A 19,713-nucleotide genomic window follows, 5' to 3' on the forward strand; every position below is an offset into this window, starting at 1 on the left:
CTGATGTTACTGATGGCTACTTGTGGCAGGGGCACTGAATGTGATGTGAATGCACTCCCCACATGGACTCGCAGAACATAATACAAAGAATAAGAACTTCGACTTTGTGCATCCTGTGGTGCCACAGTTTCAGTGTCATGTTTTGGTCACATGACGCGTGATCGGCTGCAACTTTCAAATTATTGATGTAGTTAAGAGTAACCACAGACAAATTATATATATTCGCTATTGAGCACAGCTAGTTAAGGAACAAGATAATGGGGGTCATTACGAGTTTGGAGGTAGCCATGGCTGCCTCCAAACCCGGGTCTGGTCTGGTTGAATGGGGACTTACCGGGACATTCCAACCTGTGCGGACCCGGTAAGTCCCCATTCAACCAACCATTCCCCATTCCCATTGAGCCCCCATAGGGCTCAATGGGAATGGGGAATGCACTAATTACGGGCCCGCAAATAGGTCAGACCACTTGTCCTTTGCGGGTCCCGCTAACGGAACTCGGAATTGGGCAGTAAGGGTTTACCGGTACCGTGTTCCTTACCGGTGACCGTTAACCCTTACCGGCCAACTCGGAATGAGGCCAAATGTGTTACACAGAAATATCTCCTGGTGATAAACGCAATGTTCAGGGTCAGAGTCCCGTTCAGCATCTTATGAGTTCATGATGTTTCGGTCACTGGACACTGAAATAATAAATGTTGTCAAGAGTTGATTTCGTTGAGAACATCATGCTAATTATTTGAGGGGACTGAACTTTGTGCATACTCATTTTTGTTTTCAGGAGACCAAGTTAGCGAAGAATGAGGGAGAGCGGATGGCAGCTGTAGCAGAGAAAGAAAAGAAGAGCTGCCTGGAGCTGAGCAGGAAACTGAAGGAGTTCACCGCTGACATGACAGAAGCCCGGATCCTGCAAAACCAATACTGTGTCACACTGGCTGATAAAGACAAGTAGGTGTGAATGTATGCATTTCTCTGCATCAGTAGGTCTTGCCATTTTACTTCTCTCACTGCACATTTAGGGCTCACCAATTCGACTATCACAAAGCATATGTGCTCTGCTGAAAATATGACTGTCCTGGCAGGCACTGTCGTCTTTGAATTTGCAAGCCTGATGTTCACCTTCCCACAGCCATGGTCTCGCTCTTCTGTGGCCAATGAAACCCTTTGCAAAGGAATACAAAAACATAAGGATCTATCAAGATCTTGGCTTGACCATGACTACCCAAATTGCTGCAGCCGAATATTTCTTGAACCCCCACCCAAAAGTAAGCAGAATGCACCCCATCACCCCTTCCTCCCACCTGCCTAAACACAGTCATATCATAGCTGGCACATCAATACATTCAATCTAATTTATATTTATCCCATTCACATGGCTCTCCTGGAATCCCAGCTCAGCCACCTGTACAAAATCTCTGACACCCCCATCCTAAAATTTCGACACAGCCTCCCCATAAGTGAAAGCATTACATTCAAAATCCCTGTGTTGCTCACCTTCCAACTGCAGCACCACTGAAAAAGAGATAATACATGGTTTATGTTTATATATTTGTACCGTGCTTCAAGTACCCAAGGGATTAAAACCGCCAACAAATAACAAGCACAGAAACAAAATCCAACAACGTCAAGACGATTTATATAAACATGAATACACTTTCAAGTTTATCCATAGAACAGTTTAGTAAATAAATAAATGTATAAAGTTTCATTTTAAATATTTCAACTGAACGGATTTCCCTGAGGGCATTCCACGCCCAGGGGGCAGCATTAACAAAGGATCCCGTGAGGGATTTGGTAGTTTTGGACTGTGGTATCTTTAGTTGATTAGTGTTGTTGGATCTTAAGGCTCCCACATTATGTTTTGCAACCAATCGTTCTCAATGGGGCTCAATGGGAATGGGGAAGTAGCTATTCTCCAGCATGGGGTCTGGCATGGATTCACATGCTCATGAATATTCCCCGTCATCAGGCCGGGAATCCTCGGTATAGAAAAAATCATTATCAGTTTTGTTTCTGATCTGTCTTTCTTAGTAGTAACCAATCACTGGTCTCTGGGTCATACTGCCCCCAGCCAATGACTGCCCTCTCCCTAAGCCCCGCCTCCGGCAGCCATCCTCAGATTTTTAACGCACGTTCAAGTGTTAGGAGTCCTCGTGCTGTAGCTCTCGAGCTTTTGCTGCATTTTCGCGCTTTTTTGGGAGATTTTTCTCATTTTTCGGTTAAATAGAGCCTCAAGCTCCACCGTTTCTACATCCGATCAACGGGGACCCGTTTCAGAGTTTTCTACGCCCCTCAAGGGTGAAGATTTTGTCGAGTTACGCTTTAGGAGGATTCCAGAAGTTCCGAGGCCTACCCCGGACATGGCCCAGGAGAAAGGAAGCTCGACGCCCGGGAAGCTGTTCAGGACCTGCCCTGGATGCCAGCTTCAGAATGTTTTCAAGGAGGACGAGCATTCGTTATGCCTCTACTGTCTCCATGAGGACAAGACGCACAAGGAGAAGGACTGTGCGTTTTGTGGGAACATGTCGGAGCGGACCATGAAGGATCGCCACCTCCATCTCGCCAACTGGCTAGAAGGGAAGAGCCCGTCAGGCGAGAAGAAGAAAAAGAAGTCCGAGCGGTCTTCTAAGTCCTGTGAGGGTGCCCCGGCGATGGGGGCCCAACAAAAGGCTAAGCACCGCGAGTCTGCGGGCGCCAGGAGCGCCGAACGGTCGGGCTCCTTGGCTGCCAGGCAGGGCGCATCCTGCGCATCCTCCCCGGTGCCATCAACCACGGCCCAACGCTCTGGCTTGGGCAAGAGGAAGTCCGAGAACCCGGCGAAGCTTCTGGAGAGGCCCCGGTCGATCTCGAAGATTCCGGCAGAGGGGGAACGAGGCTCGGACCCTCCCCCCAAGGTGAAGGCCACAGGCGTCCAGAAGGTGGCGATGGCCTTAATTCACCCTGCTAAGACCTCGATTGAGGATGTCGCCGCGGCCCTGGCTCAGCCTGTGGAGGCTACACCAGTGGAGGCGCCCTCAGGACCCAGAGTCTCCATGCCACCGCGGAGGGAGTCGTCTTTCAGGCCCATTGAGAAGACCCCCACGAAGTCCTCATTGGAGAAGGTGGGGGAGGGGCTGATGGCCATCGTGGATACGGACACGACCTCTGAAGAAGAGCTCATCGAAGTCGTGGAAGAGGCCCAGCCCATCGGGAGGGATCCCGATGAGGGCGACAACGAGTACGACGGTGTCGCCGACAAGGCTCCTCAAGAGCACTCGCGCCCGTCGTTTCTGGCGCCGCAGGACACCTCGGCGGCCATTTTGTCAGCGATTCAGTCCTTACGCTCGGAGATAAGGACAAGGTTGCCCCTTCCTCCGACGGAGGTACCTGAGCCAGAGCCTACGGGGGAACCGGGGCCAGGACCTTCGGAGAGTCCACCGCATAAGAGGAGGAGGACGCATCCTACGCCACCTCTCCCACCTCTGCGGCCTGCTCTGCCTTCCCCCCGGTCTACTACGCACGGGGATGATACAGGCACGGAAACGGATACGACAGGTACAGATGACGACGGAGGCGACGACGGGACGTGTCCCCGTCGCCCCCTGCTCGGGCTTCCCCGCCCGACGAGATTGGATCCTTTCATGCCATGATTACCAGAAGAAAAGAAGAAAGAAGAGTTCCTTTACCAGCGGCACAAGGCTAAAAGGAAGAGGGTCCTCGCCGTACCGCTGGCCCTCCTCAAGAACCCTGCCACGGCGCCGGCAAAGAGGGACCGGTACGAGAAGAAGTACCGGGTCTCTGACGCTGCCCCCTTATGCCTTCGGGCACAACCTACCCCGGATTCGGTCATCTCGGCGGAGGCAAAGAAGAAAGCTGGGGGGGCATCGGCCTCGACATCAACTTCCCCGCCGGATGGCGAGGGCAGGAAGTTGGACACGGTGGGGCGACGGATCATCACATCCGCAGCAACGACTATCAAGGCGGCCAACGCCCTGGCTATCGTAGCCGGCTACGACAAGGAGTTGTGGTTCAAAATCGCCCCTCTGTTAGACTTCCTTCCGGACGCCAAAAGGGCTGAGGCCCTTGAAATCCTACAGGAGGGGGAGATCGCTTCGGACCACGCCATCACGGTGGCAATGGACATCGCCGACACCGGTTTCCGTCAGTTGGGCAACAGCGTTTGCTTGAGATGACGAGGATGGCTCAAGGCCACGGATTTCCACCAGGAGGTACAAACCAAGGTCTTGGACATGCCCTTCGACGGGAACAACCTGTTTGGGAAGGCGGTTGATGAGTCCCTTCAGGCCATCAAGACAGACACAGAGACTGCCCGGGCACTGGGAGTGCTCCAACAACGACGGCCGTCCTTTCGGAGCTCCGAAGGCAGACAAGGTGCCTCCAAGGGATCCGGCAGTGGCTCCTCCACTTACCGCCAAGCGGCAAGATCTTCGTCCCAGGAAGCCTACAGGGGACGCGGCAAGTCAGGTGGTGCCCGTCGTCGTCGACAAGGAGGTCAAGGGGGCAAGGTGGCCTCCAAACAAGATTGAACCGACCGTGGGGTCGGGCCCCCGCCGAAGCACCCCGGTGGTGGGCCGGCTGGCGAGGTTCGTCAGCGTGTGGGAGTCCATCTCCACCGACCGTTGGGTGCTGGACGCCCTGGCCCAAGGGCATGCCCTCGAGTTTCAGAAGAAGTGCCCTCGCGTTCCACCCATGGCCAGGAAGGAAAATCACGTCCATCAACTACTGTTGGAAGTAGGGGCGATGCTCAAGAAGGGTGCCATCGAGCTCGTCCCAAAGAGGCTTTGGGGTTCCGGAGTTTACTCAAGGTACTTCCTCGTAAAAAAGAAGACAAGAGGATGGCGCCCCATCCTGGACCTACGACGACTGAACAAGTATATCAAGGCACAGAAGTTACGTATGGTCACCCTCCAGCATGTGCTGGGACAGCTCGAGGAGGGCGATTTCCTGTCGTCGTTGTACTTGGAGGATGCGTACTTCAACATCCCCATTCTAAAAAGACACCGAAAGTTCCTCAGGTTCGTGGTCCAAGGGCTGCACTACCAGTTCAAGGCCCTCCCGTTCGGATTGAAGTCGGCACCCAGGGTGTTCACCAAGTGCCTCGCACCGGTGGCGGCGCGGCTGCGCCTACAGGGGATCCACGTCTACCCCTACTTGGACGACTGGCTCATCCAGACAAGGAAAAGGGAGCTCGCCGTGGAGCAGACTGCGAAGACCGTCCAGCTGCTCACGGACCTGGGATTCTCCATCAACTTTCCAAAATCCCACCTGGTTCCGTCGCAAGTCGCCCTGTTTCTGGGAGCCAAGCTCGACACAGTGGCGCGGCTGGCCTCGCCGTCGGAGGAAAGGACCAGGACCAGTCTGGGCAAGGTGCAGCGTCTGCTGGCCACGGACATGGCCAGGGTAAGATCTATCAAGTCCCTCCTCGGGATGATGTCCTCCTGCATTTATCTGGTGCGCCTTTGCAGGCTTCGGATGAGACCCTTACAGGTGTTCCTCGATGCCCGCTGGATCCAGTCGACGGGCAACTTCGAGGACAGGATCCCTCTCAACGGGACGTTCCGTCAGGCGATCCGGTGGTGGGGTCCCCGCTCTCATCTGTCGGCGGGCACGGACTTTCAGACCCCAGCTCACCAGGTGACGACGGACGCCTCCCTGGAAGGTTGGGGAGCACACTCCGGAGATCTTCACGCGAGAGGCCTTTGGCTCCCGGAGGAGAAGTCTCTCCACATCAACATCTTGGAGCGCCGCGCAGTGTTCTGGGCCCTCAGGTCCTTTCTTCCGTCCCACAAGGGCAAGGTGGTAAGGATCTTCACCGACAACACCACCACGATGTTCTACATCCAGAAGCAGGGCGGAACCAGGTCCCCGGCCCTATCCAAGGAAGCCCAGGATCAGTGGCATTGGGCCGTCACCCAATGGATGTTTCTGGTGCCTCTTCATCTGGCAGGAATAAAAAACACGATCGCAGACTCACTCAGCAGGGAGCTGCGCTCGTGCCACGAGTGGGAACTACGCCAGGATCAAGTGGATCGACTCTTCCGACGATGGGGCGAACCCCAAATCGATCTCTTTGCGACGGCAACGAATTCCAAGTGCCGGAGGTTCGCCAGCAGGTTCCCCCAGCCGAGGAGCATGGGCAATGCTTTCTCGTTCCCCCGGGACGGCCTATTTCTTTATGCGTTCCCTCCGCTGCGGTTGCTGCTCCGGCTCATCAACCAGCTCAAGAGGTCCCGGTGTAGGATGATCCTCGACGTACGGGCGTGGCCGAGACAGATCTGGTTCCCGGACCCTCTGGACTTGTCAACGTCCCCACCAGTCAAGCTGCCGACGGACGCAGACCTTCTCTCCAGAGAAGGAGGCGCGATTCTTCACCACAACCCGGAGTCGCTGAACTTGCAGGCCTGGCTCCTGCAGCACTAGAGTTTGGAGGGTACGACATCCTGGCCGACTGCAGAGAGGTTCTTGCAAAGGCCAGGGCGTCCTCAACTCTCAAGTGCTATGGACATAAATGGAAGAGGTTCTCTGTCTGGTGCCGTGCACAGAAGATTAACCCTCTGCGGATTATAGCCCCTCAAGTACTGCCGTACCTACTGTCGCTGGCCAAATCTGGACTGGCTCACGCTTCCATCAAAATACATCTGGCTGCAATCTCCCGATATACCAGGACGACGGGTCGGGCGTCCTTGTGGTCTCATCGCCTGGTGAAAGAATTCATGAAGGGACTATTCTGATCATTCCCGCCGGTGAAGGCTCCTGCCCGGCATGGGAACTTAATATGGTGCTGACCAAGCTCATGGGGGCCCTTTTCGAGCCTATGCATTCGGCGCCTTTGAAGTTCCTGTCATGGAAGACAGCTTTCCTCGTGGCCATCACCTCCGCATGACGAGTGGGAGAGATCCAGGCCCTATCTTGCAAGCCTCAATACTTGACTTTTCATGACACGAGGGTGGTGCTGAGGACGCACCCCTCCTTTATGCCCAAGGTGCCGTCAGACTTCCACCTCAACAAGCCCTTGGTGTTGCCAGTTTTCTTCCCGTCGCCTTCGTCGCCAGCCGAGAGGACTTTGCACTCGCTGGATGTGGCTAGAGCGCTGAAGTTCTACATGGACCGCACAAAGAGTTTTCGGAAGACGTCACAGCTGTTTGTGAACTTTGGGACTGTGAATCAAGGGAAGGCTCTCTCGAAGACTTCCATTTCCAGATGGCTCTCTGGCTGCATCATGCACTGTCATCGGTTGGCAAACCGACAGCTGCCCGGCCGTCCGAGAGCCCATTCGACCAGGGTGATCGCTGCTACCACGGCGTTCCTGTCTGGTGTGCCCCTGCTGGGCATCTGCAGGGCTGCGACATGGAGGTCGACGCACACCTTCACAAGATTCTACTGCATCGATCGGGACTCCAGGGAGGAGTCCAGGGTCGGCCAAGCACTGCTGCGCAACCTGTTCGCCTAAGGTGAGCCTGGTGAGGAGGTAAGAGTTGCTTAATGTTGAGTTGTTGTATTGCTTAATGTTGAGCCTGTTGCCACCTCCCGTGGTTGTGCATGTGTGTACTGCTATGTATTCTCTTATTCATGAGCATGTGAATCCATGCCAGACCCCATGCTGGAGAAGGAACAAGTTACTTACCTGTAACTGTTGTTCTCCAGCATGGGTCTGGCATGGATTCACATGCGAACCCTTCCGCCTACCCCTCTGCGGCTCTTCACTTGGTCATACTGCCACTTTATGTGCTACCAAATCTGAGGATGGCTGCCGTAGGCGGGGCTTAGGGAGAGGGCAGTCATTGGCTGGGGGCAGTATGACCCAGAGACCAGTGATTGGTTACTACTAAGAAAGACAGATCAGAAACGAAACTGATACTGATTTTTCCTATACCGAGGATTCCCGGTCTGACGACGGGGAATATTCATGAGCATGTGAATCCATGCCAGACCCATGCTGGAGAACAACAGTTACAGGTAAGTAACTTGTTCCATCATTTGCGGTACCGTTATTAGCTCTCAAGTCCCTTAACGGGTCCCGTCCTTAGCACCTGGTCAGACCAGGCGTTAAGGAAGGGACCTGCTAAGGGACCTTATAGTAGTGCGGTAAGGGATTACCGGCACGGTCTCCTTATCGGTGCCCGGTATCCCTTACCGCCCTACTCGGAATGAGGCCCTATGAATGTTACATGTTCAATCAGTGTACACAGAGAGTGGAAGAGATGGTTGATGAGTTCATCACCTGCCTGAGGGTAAAGGGCACATATTGTCAGTTCCATGCATTCTCTCTGGACAAGGCTATACGGCTATGTGTGATTGAGGGTGATTGAAGGATGCCTGCCCCCTGCCCGCAAGAAACAATTACAGAAGAAACCACTCTCAATCGATGAAGTGAGCCACCCGGCGACAATTTTCGAGAGAGTGGATGCACAAACAGCTTCCATGACGGGTGCCCCCAGCGCAAAGCAGTACAACATTGAACTTGTTGCGGCGATTCATCCAGCATCTCAACGGCCAGGAGCAAGAGGGGCCACACCCTACAGAAGGGCCAACCAAACAGAGCCCAGACCACAAAGGCAATGCTACCGCTGCGGAATGGCTTTCCCGCATTCAGGGACCTGCCCTGCACTCTTACAAAGATGCACCAACTGCGGAAGAGAGGGACATTTCCAGTTCGTCTGCCTGGAAGGAAGACCATTCCCTACCCCAAGAATGAACCCACAACCACAAAACAGGATGTATAGTCAAATCCCTCAAGGACCAACATACCAAAACAGATTTTACCAACCAGGACCACAGCGATACGTCAGAGCTGTGGAACAATACCACCCAACGGACTATGCCGAAAATTACAAATACTATGTCCAGCTTCCTCATTTTGAAGATGAATACAATGGACCCCGCAGACATATCAAGACTACCACGAACGTCAAGAATTTTCACCCTCGTATGGAAGAGATGACTATGAGCAATCATACCAGGACAAATACGTCAACCTCATCCTGGATGACCGAGAGTCGACAGAGGCACCCAGGATAGCATTCAACATTGGAAACAGGCAATTTTGTTTTCTGGTCGACTCTGGCACCACCGTCAAAATCATGGGTGAGCTAGAATTCCTACAAATTCCTGAGAAACCGACGCTGGCCAAAACAAATGCGAGGATTTTCCAATGGGGAGCGGCACTGCCCCTTCACGCCATAGGACATTTCAAACGTCAACTCATGCACAAGGGTCTAACGGTAGCCACAATCATCCATGTCATTCAAAGCCCAACAAAAGGGCGATGCCTTCTTAGCTATCATACTGCATCCTGCCTGGGCCTCATTGATATCCATTTTCAAGAGGGCGAAGTGATGCAGTTGGTCACCACTCCGGGCAAAAGGAAAGAAAGTGTGTACACAATGAACGCCACCCCCGTATGGCAGAACGTCATCACAAAGGAGACGCTCCTGGCAGAATTCCCACACTTATGCACAGGACTAGTGAAACTCAAACTCAAAGGAGCTCCCATAGAATTGCACATTGGCCATGCCGTCCGGCCTGCCCCCTAAACACCCCAGAAGGGTGGGATTCCACCTGCAGGAAGCCATATCACAAGAACTCAACCAGCTGCTCAGCGACGGCATCACCGAGCCAGCGACAGGCCCGACCACGTGGGTGTCACCTCTAGTCATCGTGCCCAAGGAAGGCGGACGGCTGAGGCTGTCTGAAGAAATGAGGATGGCAAACACTGCCATACAAAGGGAACGTCACCCCAGCCCGTGCATAGAAAACATGATTGTCCAACTCAACAAATCTGTGATGTTCCCTAAACTGTACTTGAATCAAGGGTATCACCAGTTGGAACTACACCCTGATTCGAGGGGCATCACCAAGTTTGCCACCCATGAAGTTCCGTTTCGCTACAGACGCCTCAATTTCGGCATCTCTTCAGCAGCTGACATTTTTCAGGAGGCCATAAGGCAAGTGATCAGACCTATTAAAGGAGCGCTAAACTACAGCACAATATACTTGTCTTCGGCACATCTCGAGAAGACCATGACGCTTCCTTGCTTGCGACATACACGGCAGTCCAGGAGGCCGGGTTGACACTCAACATCGCGAAGTGTCGCTTCAGCAAGCCAAAACTGAAATTTTTCAGACATATTTTCTCTGCCGATAGTATGACCCCAGACCGTGACAAGGTTAGCACCATCTCCAACCTACGAGAACCAACACAAGTGCCAGACGTCTGATCTTTTCTGGGGGTGGCTGGCTACTGTGCATGTTATATCCCTCACTTCCTGTCCCTCACGAAACCATTACAACTCCTACTACAGAAAGATGCAGCTTTCACCTGGTCAGCGGAGTGCCAAGAAGCATTCGAATCCATCAAGACGGCCCTGACCGAAGCATGATGCCTGCCATACTTTGACCCCCACCTGGCACACAGAAATCATTGTAGACGCAAGCCCTGTATGGCTAGGGGCCATCCTGGTCCAGACGAGTGGGGCAAACACGCACCCCAGACACATTTTTGCATATACGAGTAGAGCTTTGTCTGCCCCCAAATTCACATACTCGCAGGCTGAAAAAGAGAGCCTGGCTGCATTCTGGGTCTGTGAACACTTCCATAATTTCATCATCGGGAAGAGGTTGACAGTCATCACGGACCACCAGGCACTGGTGTCCCTGTTTGGTAATCTGTGCACCAAGATGCCACCCAGGATAGAGCGATGGGGCATCAGATTGCAAGAATATGACTAGGACATCATACCTGGTGAAGATCACAATCCAGGTGACTATCTTTCTCGTCACCCAGCCGGTACGCTGGTCACCAGGGAGGGTGACACAGAATATATCAACTACGAGGCAGTCACTGCATTTCCGCCTGCAATCTCGCTCGAGACGGTCCCGACCGCATCCGACCCGTCCATGGCACTAGCCATCAGCTTGGCGTGCAACAAGTGGAAAGACTACAGGTGTGCAGTTCTAAACTACCCGGGGGTGTGCATAGAGGAATTGGACAGACTGGCAAGGATACACACTGAGCTTGCTGTCAAAGACCATGTCATCCTACTAAGGGGATGTCGACTAGTCATCCCTGTGACACTCAGAGCCAAAGTGATCAAAATGGCGCATGAAGGGCAGCGGGGTGCCGACAATATGAAAAGACAGCTGCGGTGCCAAGTGTGGTTGCCCTTCACGGACTCGTTGATTGACAGCTGGGTCAAGAATTGTCTAGCTTGTCAGTGCACGGCGAGGGCGGAAGTCCCCATCCCACTACAACCGATGCACATCCCAGACAGGCCGTGAGACAGAATTGCGGTCGATTTTTATGGGCCAATGGAGTCGGGGGAATATCCTCTGTTGTTCATCAATGAATATTCAAGATTCCCAATTGTTAAGAAAATGGCAACTAACGCATATGCCCATGTGGTAGCAACATTCGATGAAGTACTCAGAGAATGGAGCATACCAAGGAAAATCAAAACGGACAATGAGCCCCCCATGCAACACCCACGAGTTTACAGCTTTTGCCAAACACAAGGGGTTCGCTCACCAAGAGATTACCCCGAGATGGCCACAAGCCAATGGACTGGCTGAACGATTCATGGCCTCCATCAAAAAGACAATCCAGAGAGCCCGCATAGAAGGAACCAACCCGCACCAAGCTCTGTGCAGGTTACTACGAGATGACCGGAATACACCTCACAAAGCCACAAATAAGACACCAAAAGTCATGATACAGTACGAGGTTCACACCCATATCGTGAGACATCCGACTGCCCAAAAAGACGGGGACACAGAGATCATAAGAAGGGACACAGAGAGGAAAGAATGGGCAAAGATGGAGACAGACATGAGAAGAAGAGCTGTGCCCAAAGACTCAAGTGAGAGACGAGGTCCTCGTGCAACAAACCATGACAAAGAAAACTGATTCACGGTATGCGCAGAAGCCACTTAATATCGTTGCCATTAAAAGTACCATGGTGACTGCTCAGGATGCGGAGCGTGAGGTCACGAGGAATAGTTCACAATTCAAACACCTCATTAAAAGGGAGCACTGTGAACTACCTCCCCCTGAAGCAGATCCTGAGCCAAAGGAAGCATGGGATGACCTGGTGGGTTCCCCCCGAAGTTACCTGCCTCTGGGTGTCGGAGCCAGTCAAAGCGTAAGAAGGGGCCATGCCCAGAGAAAGAAGTGCGAGACCCCAATGCACAATCAGGAGACCACCTTGCCTTGTAGAACAGTGTTAAACTGGACGTTTGAACATTTGTCCGGGGGTGATGTTACCAGTCTCTGTCCCTTTAATGGACAGGCAGCTCACGTGGGAGTGAGAAGAGAGGAAGGGGAGGAGTTTGGTTTGGGGGAAGTAGTACGTAGTTGATTCATGAATAAAGTAGACCTTTGAAAGTCCTCCGGTGTTGCATCCTCATTTCAAAATGCCTGAGCAGCCTAACAGATCTAACTATTGGTTTTAGTCTCATAGCAACCCTGTTCAAGAAAGAAAGGCATTCTGAGAGACAAAATCATGTTTATTGTCAGCAAAGGAATCTATTTAAAAAGATAAACATTTGATTGTACTAACATTGTAAACTGACTCTTTGTACAGTTTTACAAGATAGAAACTGCCAAATAAGAGTGCCAATATAAATGTCTTGTTCTGTTATTGTGCTTCATTCTGGTCTAAAGTATGTTTTTAAGCAAAATGCAATGAAACAAGTACACTTGACGAAATTGTTTTTCGATTAAATGATACTAGATAAATTAACATAGACTCTCCTCTACCTAGAGATGCATAATGCTTGGTTGTCACATCCAACCTGTGTTCCCCCTTCAACGAGAGTACTCACTAGACCCTGCCTCCTCTTCTTCAGTAACATCACTATACAATAACTCTGTATCTGTGAACACGCATGATTGATTAAAGTATCTGAAAATGCGTTGGGAATAATACTATAACGGTAAACACTTTTGTTTACTTTATCTGTAAATACTGTTCATTGCATTGGCAAATACCTATTATGGGAATAAAACGGTATCTGTAAATAGTTTTGGTTCACTGCACTTGTAAATACCAACACTTGGAAACTGCTTTTTTTTACCTGCTTTCCAAGCGCCCAGATCCCTACGGGTTAGGCGCGCTTTACAAATGCTAAATAAATAAATAAATAACCTGCCAGATGTTGATTTCCTCCATCAAGGCAAAAAAACAGGAATTTCCATCAACTGTTCCTACTTCATTCTGAAGGATTCAAAGCCAATTTTGAATCACCCCCCTTCTTTGCCAACAGACGCATTTTAGAGGCACGAGGTCTGCCGGCACTGTAAGGGAAAAGACCATTTATCCTGACTGGTCCAGACTGGTTGGCCTTGTGATACTCTTTCAAAGTTGGGTTCTTTCCAGGAGTCAGAAATGTGAGACGGATACAAAGGTAGAGTTTTCTCACAAGATGTCATTTTATTAAATATAAAGAGGTGAGACAAACTCCTATATTTCCCTAGTCTAACAAGGATGTCCCTGCCTAACAAACTAAGACTAAAGAAAAATGTATCTGACAGTCACACTAATTTACACAACAAAATGATACAAGGTGTGTTTGGCTGTCTTAGGTTCCACAAAATAGCATATCAATTCAAACTCAAAAGCTTTAGAAAGTAATCCTTGTGACTAGGTTTGGGCTCCCTTCCCCTGGATCAATTCCGGAATGCCTTTAGCAAAGTTCAGATTTAAGAAAGTTATGTGCAAAAACAAAGTTTTATTCAGTGTAGCACAAAAGATATTTTCCATTCTCGTGTCTCGTGTCCGCACCTTACCCGGATCATACCCGCATTATACCGCGTGTCGTGCTGGGATGTTGGCCGTGGCTTAGGCGGTGCAGGCGGCTGCGAGTGGCAGTGAGCGAGTGAGCAGCCTTCCCCTCCGGTGAGTCCCCTGTGTTCGCCCGAAATTCATAAAATCTTTTTTTTTGGGTTGGGAACGGTACACGCAAGCTCACGCGGGTTCCCTTAAACATTCTTTTTAAAACCTCACAAACCTCTGTTTTCTGTTGCCAATTTGAGGTGTTTGCGGTGGCAATGCCACAAGACCATTGAGAAAGTAGGGAAAGCTTGGGAAAGTATATTTCCTGGGAACGAAGACCCGGAATTCGTCCGTAGAGACTTCAAAGCAGCCGGAGAGCCATTTTTTTTTTTTTTTGTGATGGTGGTGTGGCCTCAATCCCCTGCTGATCTCCGCTGACTTCTGCTGATTTGCGGTTAAAAAGCAGGGTGTGGAAGTCTCTAGTCCCCTACGATAAGTGCATAGCGTTTGGCCTTAGCGCAGATTCGGGCCTTGAAGTATTCTTGAACTGAACAGAATGACCTGGCTTTCTGCAGGAGATTAAAAGCCAAAATTCAGTCCACCTCAGCTGCTTTGTCACCTTGCTTTGGGGCGGCCTTTTTTTTTTTCTTTCAAGAGATTAAAGTTGCTGTGGTGCAAGGGCCGAAGTTGGTCCAATTTTTGGAGCTATCTTAGATTCCGTGTGCATTAAAAAGTTGCACCACAGCTGCAATAATTCATAGGACAAGGGACCGAATAGTGTCTTCCATTCACAACCCCCTGCACGTTACCGCGCCTGCCACCGCCAGAGGAATTTGCAGTAGTTGCTCTTTACAAACTGTCTATATTTTACTTTTACTGTTGATTACTAACCTTGAGGATTAGAATTATCAGGAGACTGCGGGGGCTTGCCCCTTTGATCCTGATACCTGCCCCTGAAACTGTGGGCCACCATTGCTTTCCAGTGCATATCAATCCTAGCAAATATTCCGTATATTTTGCCTGATCACTAGCTCTAAGGACTAGGGCTACCAGGAGACTGTGGGGGTTTGCTCCTTTGCTCCTGGTATCCCTCCTGTTTCCTCGAGCTGCCATTATTCCTCAGCCCCTACTGGATTCTAGTAAACACACCTACAACCCTCTGTCCTAATCATCAGATGCAGTACGGAAAATCCTGCAATCAGGACACTGAAGGACTTGCAGTAACTATTTCTCCTCTCCTGAGTACGCAACTATCTGAGAAATGTCTTCCCGATTAAATACGTCCAGTGTAGGAGGAGATCAGTCCCAAACAGAGAAACCGGGCCCTCAGACCAGGTTACGAGGAAAGCGGGATAAGAAACACAAAACTAACATGATGAATGATTCATCACAACCATCAATAAAAGAACTACTGCTCAAACAAGAAATTGCCAAGGGTACAATGCGCCCACTCGTTTACCAAGTGCCAAATAGAGACATACATGGTGAACCTATCCAGACCATATGCGCCAATTCAACAGCAGTCAATATACAGGAATTAGAGGTAATCTGCCGTACTCCACCTCAGAGAGAAACCTCGCTTTCGCTAGAAGATAATCTGCAAGTAATGGTGGCAAGCCACCCTCAACAAATCTTAGAAGGACAGCTACCGACTTCACCTCTTCGGGATGTGAAGGGATAGCACCGTTGTCAGTCCGAGCTCAAATAAATTTCCGAAGCCGGACACTACCACTGTTCCAAATCTGGAAGCCCCTCCTAAATCTCCATTAACTACAGTACCCTTGGTGCAAACCCCATTGCCATGTGAAAAATCCTGCATAAAAGGAGGAGAACAGACTCACCCAATATGGCCAGTCAGCAATTGGTAAAACAGATCGAGCCATCGAGTCAAATCTGGCCGTCCTATCTAAGACGATCACGGCACCTTCAACTATCCTCCCCCGAGAGCGCATACAGAACCATGAAATACCTGACTCATCAAAAAAAGAAAAAGCCAGGCAGACCAAACTGAGATGGCTGCAAACTTACACTGCTAAGAGTCTTTCTAAAGCTGAAAGCTCTAAAGACACTCAACAATCCAGAGCAAAAGTAGCCCGCCTGTCGCTAGACATCACTGAAATTGAATCACTGTTGACTAACATCGAAAAAAGGAAAGACGTTTTCAGAGACACACGTGCAAAGCGGCTAAATGACTTACCAACTACGTCAACTCCAATCTTGCCCACTAAACCGATGGCAGAGAACCTGATGCCAAAAAATGTTTTGAAACGAAAAGACCAACTGATAAAGAAACAAAAGCATGAATATGATGAAATGGACTCCTATTTCCCTTTCGGTTCAGGCACACAGAAGAAGAGTGACACGACTCTTAACTATGAAAAAGAACAGGATGCTTTCATCAAAGCATTACCCCCCACCCTCGAAGACCAATTTCCTCAGAGGATCCCAACTACAATGCTCGATATACAAAATATGCTTACAACCGTAACCACACAAGCCATGATTCCATTCTGTAAGTTGTATGAATCGATAAATGAAAGTACTAAAGATCAAGCGATGCTCTTAGCGTTAATACACACGAAGCAAATCCATATAGAAGCCTTCATTACCAACGTAGAAAAACGCTTAGACAGAGAAGCGGAACTCTCCCATCAATGGCAAACAAGACTCTTTGAAATGGCTGCAGTCGAACGAGCTGAAAAAGCAATGCTACCAGCCACAATGATTACCCTGATGAAGGCTCATCCAGTGCCAACCCCCCAGTCTATTCAAGATCACCAGATGGCACCTTCAAACAGCATTATTCTACCAGACATCACGCAGAAGGCACCATGTTTGTCAACCTCAATGGAAATTTCAGCCGTTGGCTCCCAGTCTGCTAACACAAACCCACCAGACACTCTAAGAGCACCGAAACCTCCAGACACTTTTCAAATATTCTCAAATAACAAAACTTTAAAGGAGGCACAACCGGTGAGACAGACTCCAAAACCTCAAACCAAACAAACAAAGGGGAACAAACAAACAGGCTCTCGAGCCTTCTTAAGGAATATCCGGGGGCCCTGAGCCTAAGAAACAGAACAACTGCACCCCTAGAAATCTGAAGAAAAAAAAACGCAGTAATGAGATCAGAGCCAAAGGGTGACCATATGATATGCCCGACACAAGGACCCTCCAACATCCCGGAAGCTGAAATAGAAGATCTTCTCAACCTCAGTACGTATTCAGCTCACCAAGAGTCCAATGAACAGATACCAAAAATCAATGACGCGATACTTGTAATAATCGATGAATATGCAATTGATATCACTGATTCATCAAATGAATCGAATCTGTCTTGTGAAACAATCTCAGATGCTTCTCTCTACCAAACGGGAGACATTACAAACATATCAGATGCCCCGTCAAACTATTCAAACAAAATAAGTTATCTGACTGATAAACCTACCGAGACCGAGGCGTCTACATCAGCCTCAGCAATTGACTCTCCAGATATACAGAGAAAAGACACAAGGAATCCTCACAAGGCTGATACTTACATTCTACCACAATTTATAGATCCTTGGAAGAAAAAGCAGAAATGTATTTTACGATTAGCCTGTATTAATGAATCAAGTACATCTATGATACTCAACAGGACTAATGTACTAAGATTGCTTCATGCAATCCCACAACTCAAAGCAATCAACTCGCAAGATATAAAGATAGTGAGCTTTGAAGATGAATACTATCTAGACAAGGTCCAGATTGAACTTTACACCCGGGAGACCATGAACCGAATCTTAGATATGGATATGCCACTGCTCTCATTAGGATTCGCACTGACGCCAACTATGGATGAAACAAGTGATGCTGACGACTCTTCACGCTCATATGAACAACAAGCAAACTCCCCCGACGATTAAACTAAGCCGCGAGATGATAGACCAGCACGACATATGAGCACCAACTCATATCTGGGAAGTAATCACACGTCTACATCATCCAAACAGTGTGATATTAATAGAAAACTGCAAAATAAACAACCTTTTTGGAGAGATTATGATGAAGATCCTTCACAATTGTTGACATCTCCAGAACCTCGCTCATAACCATCAATCGAAACAAAGAGCGACAGATGGAAACGATGCTCGTGGAACACGAGAGGATCTTCCCATCTCTTCAATGCTCCATACTCACTACGAGCATCCTATCAGATCATATGCCTCCAAGAGCGTGGTTGACTAAGACCCCAGCTTGTGACGGTTATATCACTGTCCTCAATCCAGCGCGGAAAAGCTCTAGGGGCTGTGCGGCTGCAGGCCTATTGACGCTCGTGAGGATATCGCCACAATGGAACTTCGTCGAAACTGAAAACATAAACCCATGGACACAATTGACCATCATCAAAGTTATGAATGAGACAACCTCAGAATGCCTGCCTGAATCACAATTGAAGTCAATTAGAATGATCGCAGTCATCAACGTATATTGGAATCCAGTTGCAATTAATGATAACAGCTTCTCGGATGGCGTATTTATAACAATGGACAGAATCAGTGGTAGATTCCCAGATATAAACTTCATCATCCTTGGAGACCTAAATATTCATCTATATGACACCAATGGACTCATTAAGCAATCTGATGACCTCTCAATTAGAGCCTTCCGCTGGACTAAAGAGATCTCGATGAGAAACCTAAAGTTAATAAACCAACCTCATGATGCCCAGAATCTGCTGATCCCGACTTGGATTGGTCAAAATTCCACCACAATCATCGACTACATATATTTATCACCAGCCATAACAACTATATTATTGGATTTCCAAATAATATCTACTAATCAGAGTGATCACTCGATCCTCTCGATAGCAGTTGCGGGAGAGGAAGAGCCTGTGCCCTGTCCCCCGCCTCCCCGGATAGAAACTGTGGGAGGTAATACCAGATTAAGAATCAGCAAAGATCTGTTGGCCACAATTCCGCAGGTTTTTCAACAAACACCTATGCCAGATGACCAGAAAATAAATTATGATTGGGTCCTTCTCCCTTTTCAAAAAAACAAGCCTCTCAAAGAGAAATCAATCCACTAACATTACTACAACCAAGAAATAGTAAAAAAAAGAAAATTGCTGTTCCAAAACCTGCATAAATGGAGAAAAGATCCAAACCCGAGAAACCTGGAAAATATCCGGAAAGCAAAACAAGCATACAGAAATTGGAACAAATCGAACGCGATGGCCCTGCAGCAAACGGATGCCAAAGCTATGCTACCAACACTCAGAAATAAGAACTTGAGATCTCTATGGGATCTGCTAAATAACAACCCACAGCAGCAACAAGCGATGGTATCTAATGTCACCCAAAAGAATTGGATCGCACATTTTTCTAATCTTTACAAATTGCGGAATAGCGACGAAAATATGGAGATAGCGACAATCTCAAATCAATGGACCATCTCCTGGGAAAAGCATATATTTGCAGAAATGATTGTCAAACTAAATTCTTCCAGAGCACCCGGACCTGACGGGTTATCTAATGCTGCCCTGAAGCGTGATCCGGAGACCTGGGCAAACCTAATGGATCTCATACTAACCCTAATAAATACAGCCAAGTTATTACCAACTACTTGGACCAAAGCGGTACTGATTCCAATTTATAAACAGGGCGACAGAGATAACCCGGCCATCTTCAGACCTATTGCCCTGCTTGACCCATTGGGAAAATTGTTCGCATCATATCTGCTACGAAAATTGACCATATGGGCGAAAGCTTCTAACCGTTTGGATAGTCGACAAACCGGCTTTACCCCGAACGTAGGACCTAATGTAAACCTTCTAACTTTAAATTTGTTAAAACATGAAGCCATAAGAAACAATGTGCCCGTTTATGCAGCGTTCATAGACTTACACATGGCCTTCGATGCCATAAACAGGTCCATCCTGTGGAACAAACTTGCTAAATGGAA

At 49.1% G+C, this 19,713-nt stretch overlaps 1 protein-coding gene across 5 annotated transcripts in view; it reads left to right on the forward strand.

Annotated features, from left to right (window-relative positions):
- Window positions 1-19,713, forward strand: part of PDE4DIP (phosphodiesterase 4D interacting protein) — a 1,465,918-nt gene that overhangs the window by 775,840 nt on the left and 670,365 nt on the right. For all 5 annotated transcript variants that reach the window (XM_069641322.1, XM_069641325.1, XM_069641324.1 and 2 more), the window contains one exon: window positions 780-946. In XM_069641322.1, the coding sequence (XP_069497423.1) occupies window positions 780-946 (167 nt within the window). The remainder of the gene's footprint in view (window positions 1-779; window positions 947-19,713) is intronic.

The sequence above is a fragment of the Ambystoma mexicanum genome, chromosome 1q (genome assembly GCF_040938575.1).
Source record: "Ambystoma mexicanum isolate Mex_15411 chromosome 1q, UKY_AmexF1_1, whole genome shotgun sequence".
NCBI classification, from domain to species: Eukaryota; Metazoa; Chordata; class Amphibia; order Caudata; family Ambystomatidae; genus Ambystoma; species Ambystoma mexicanum.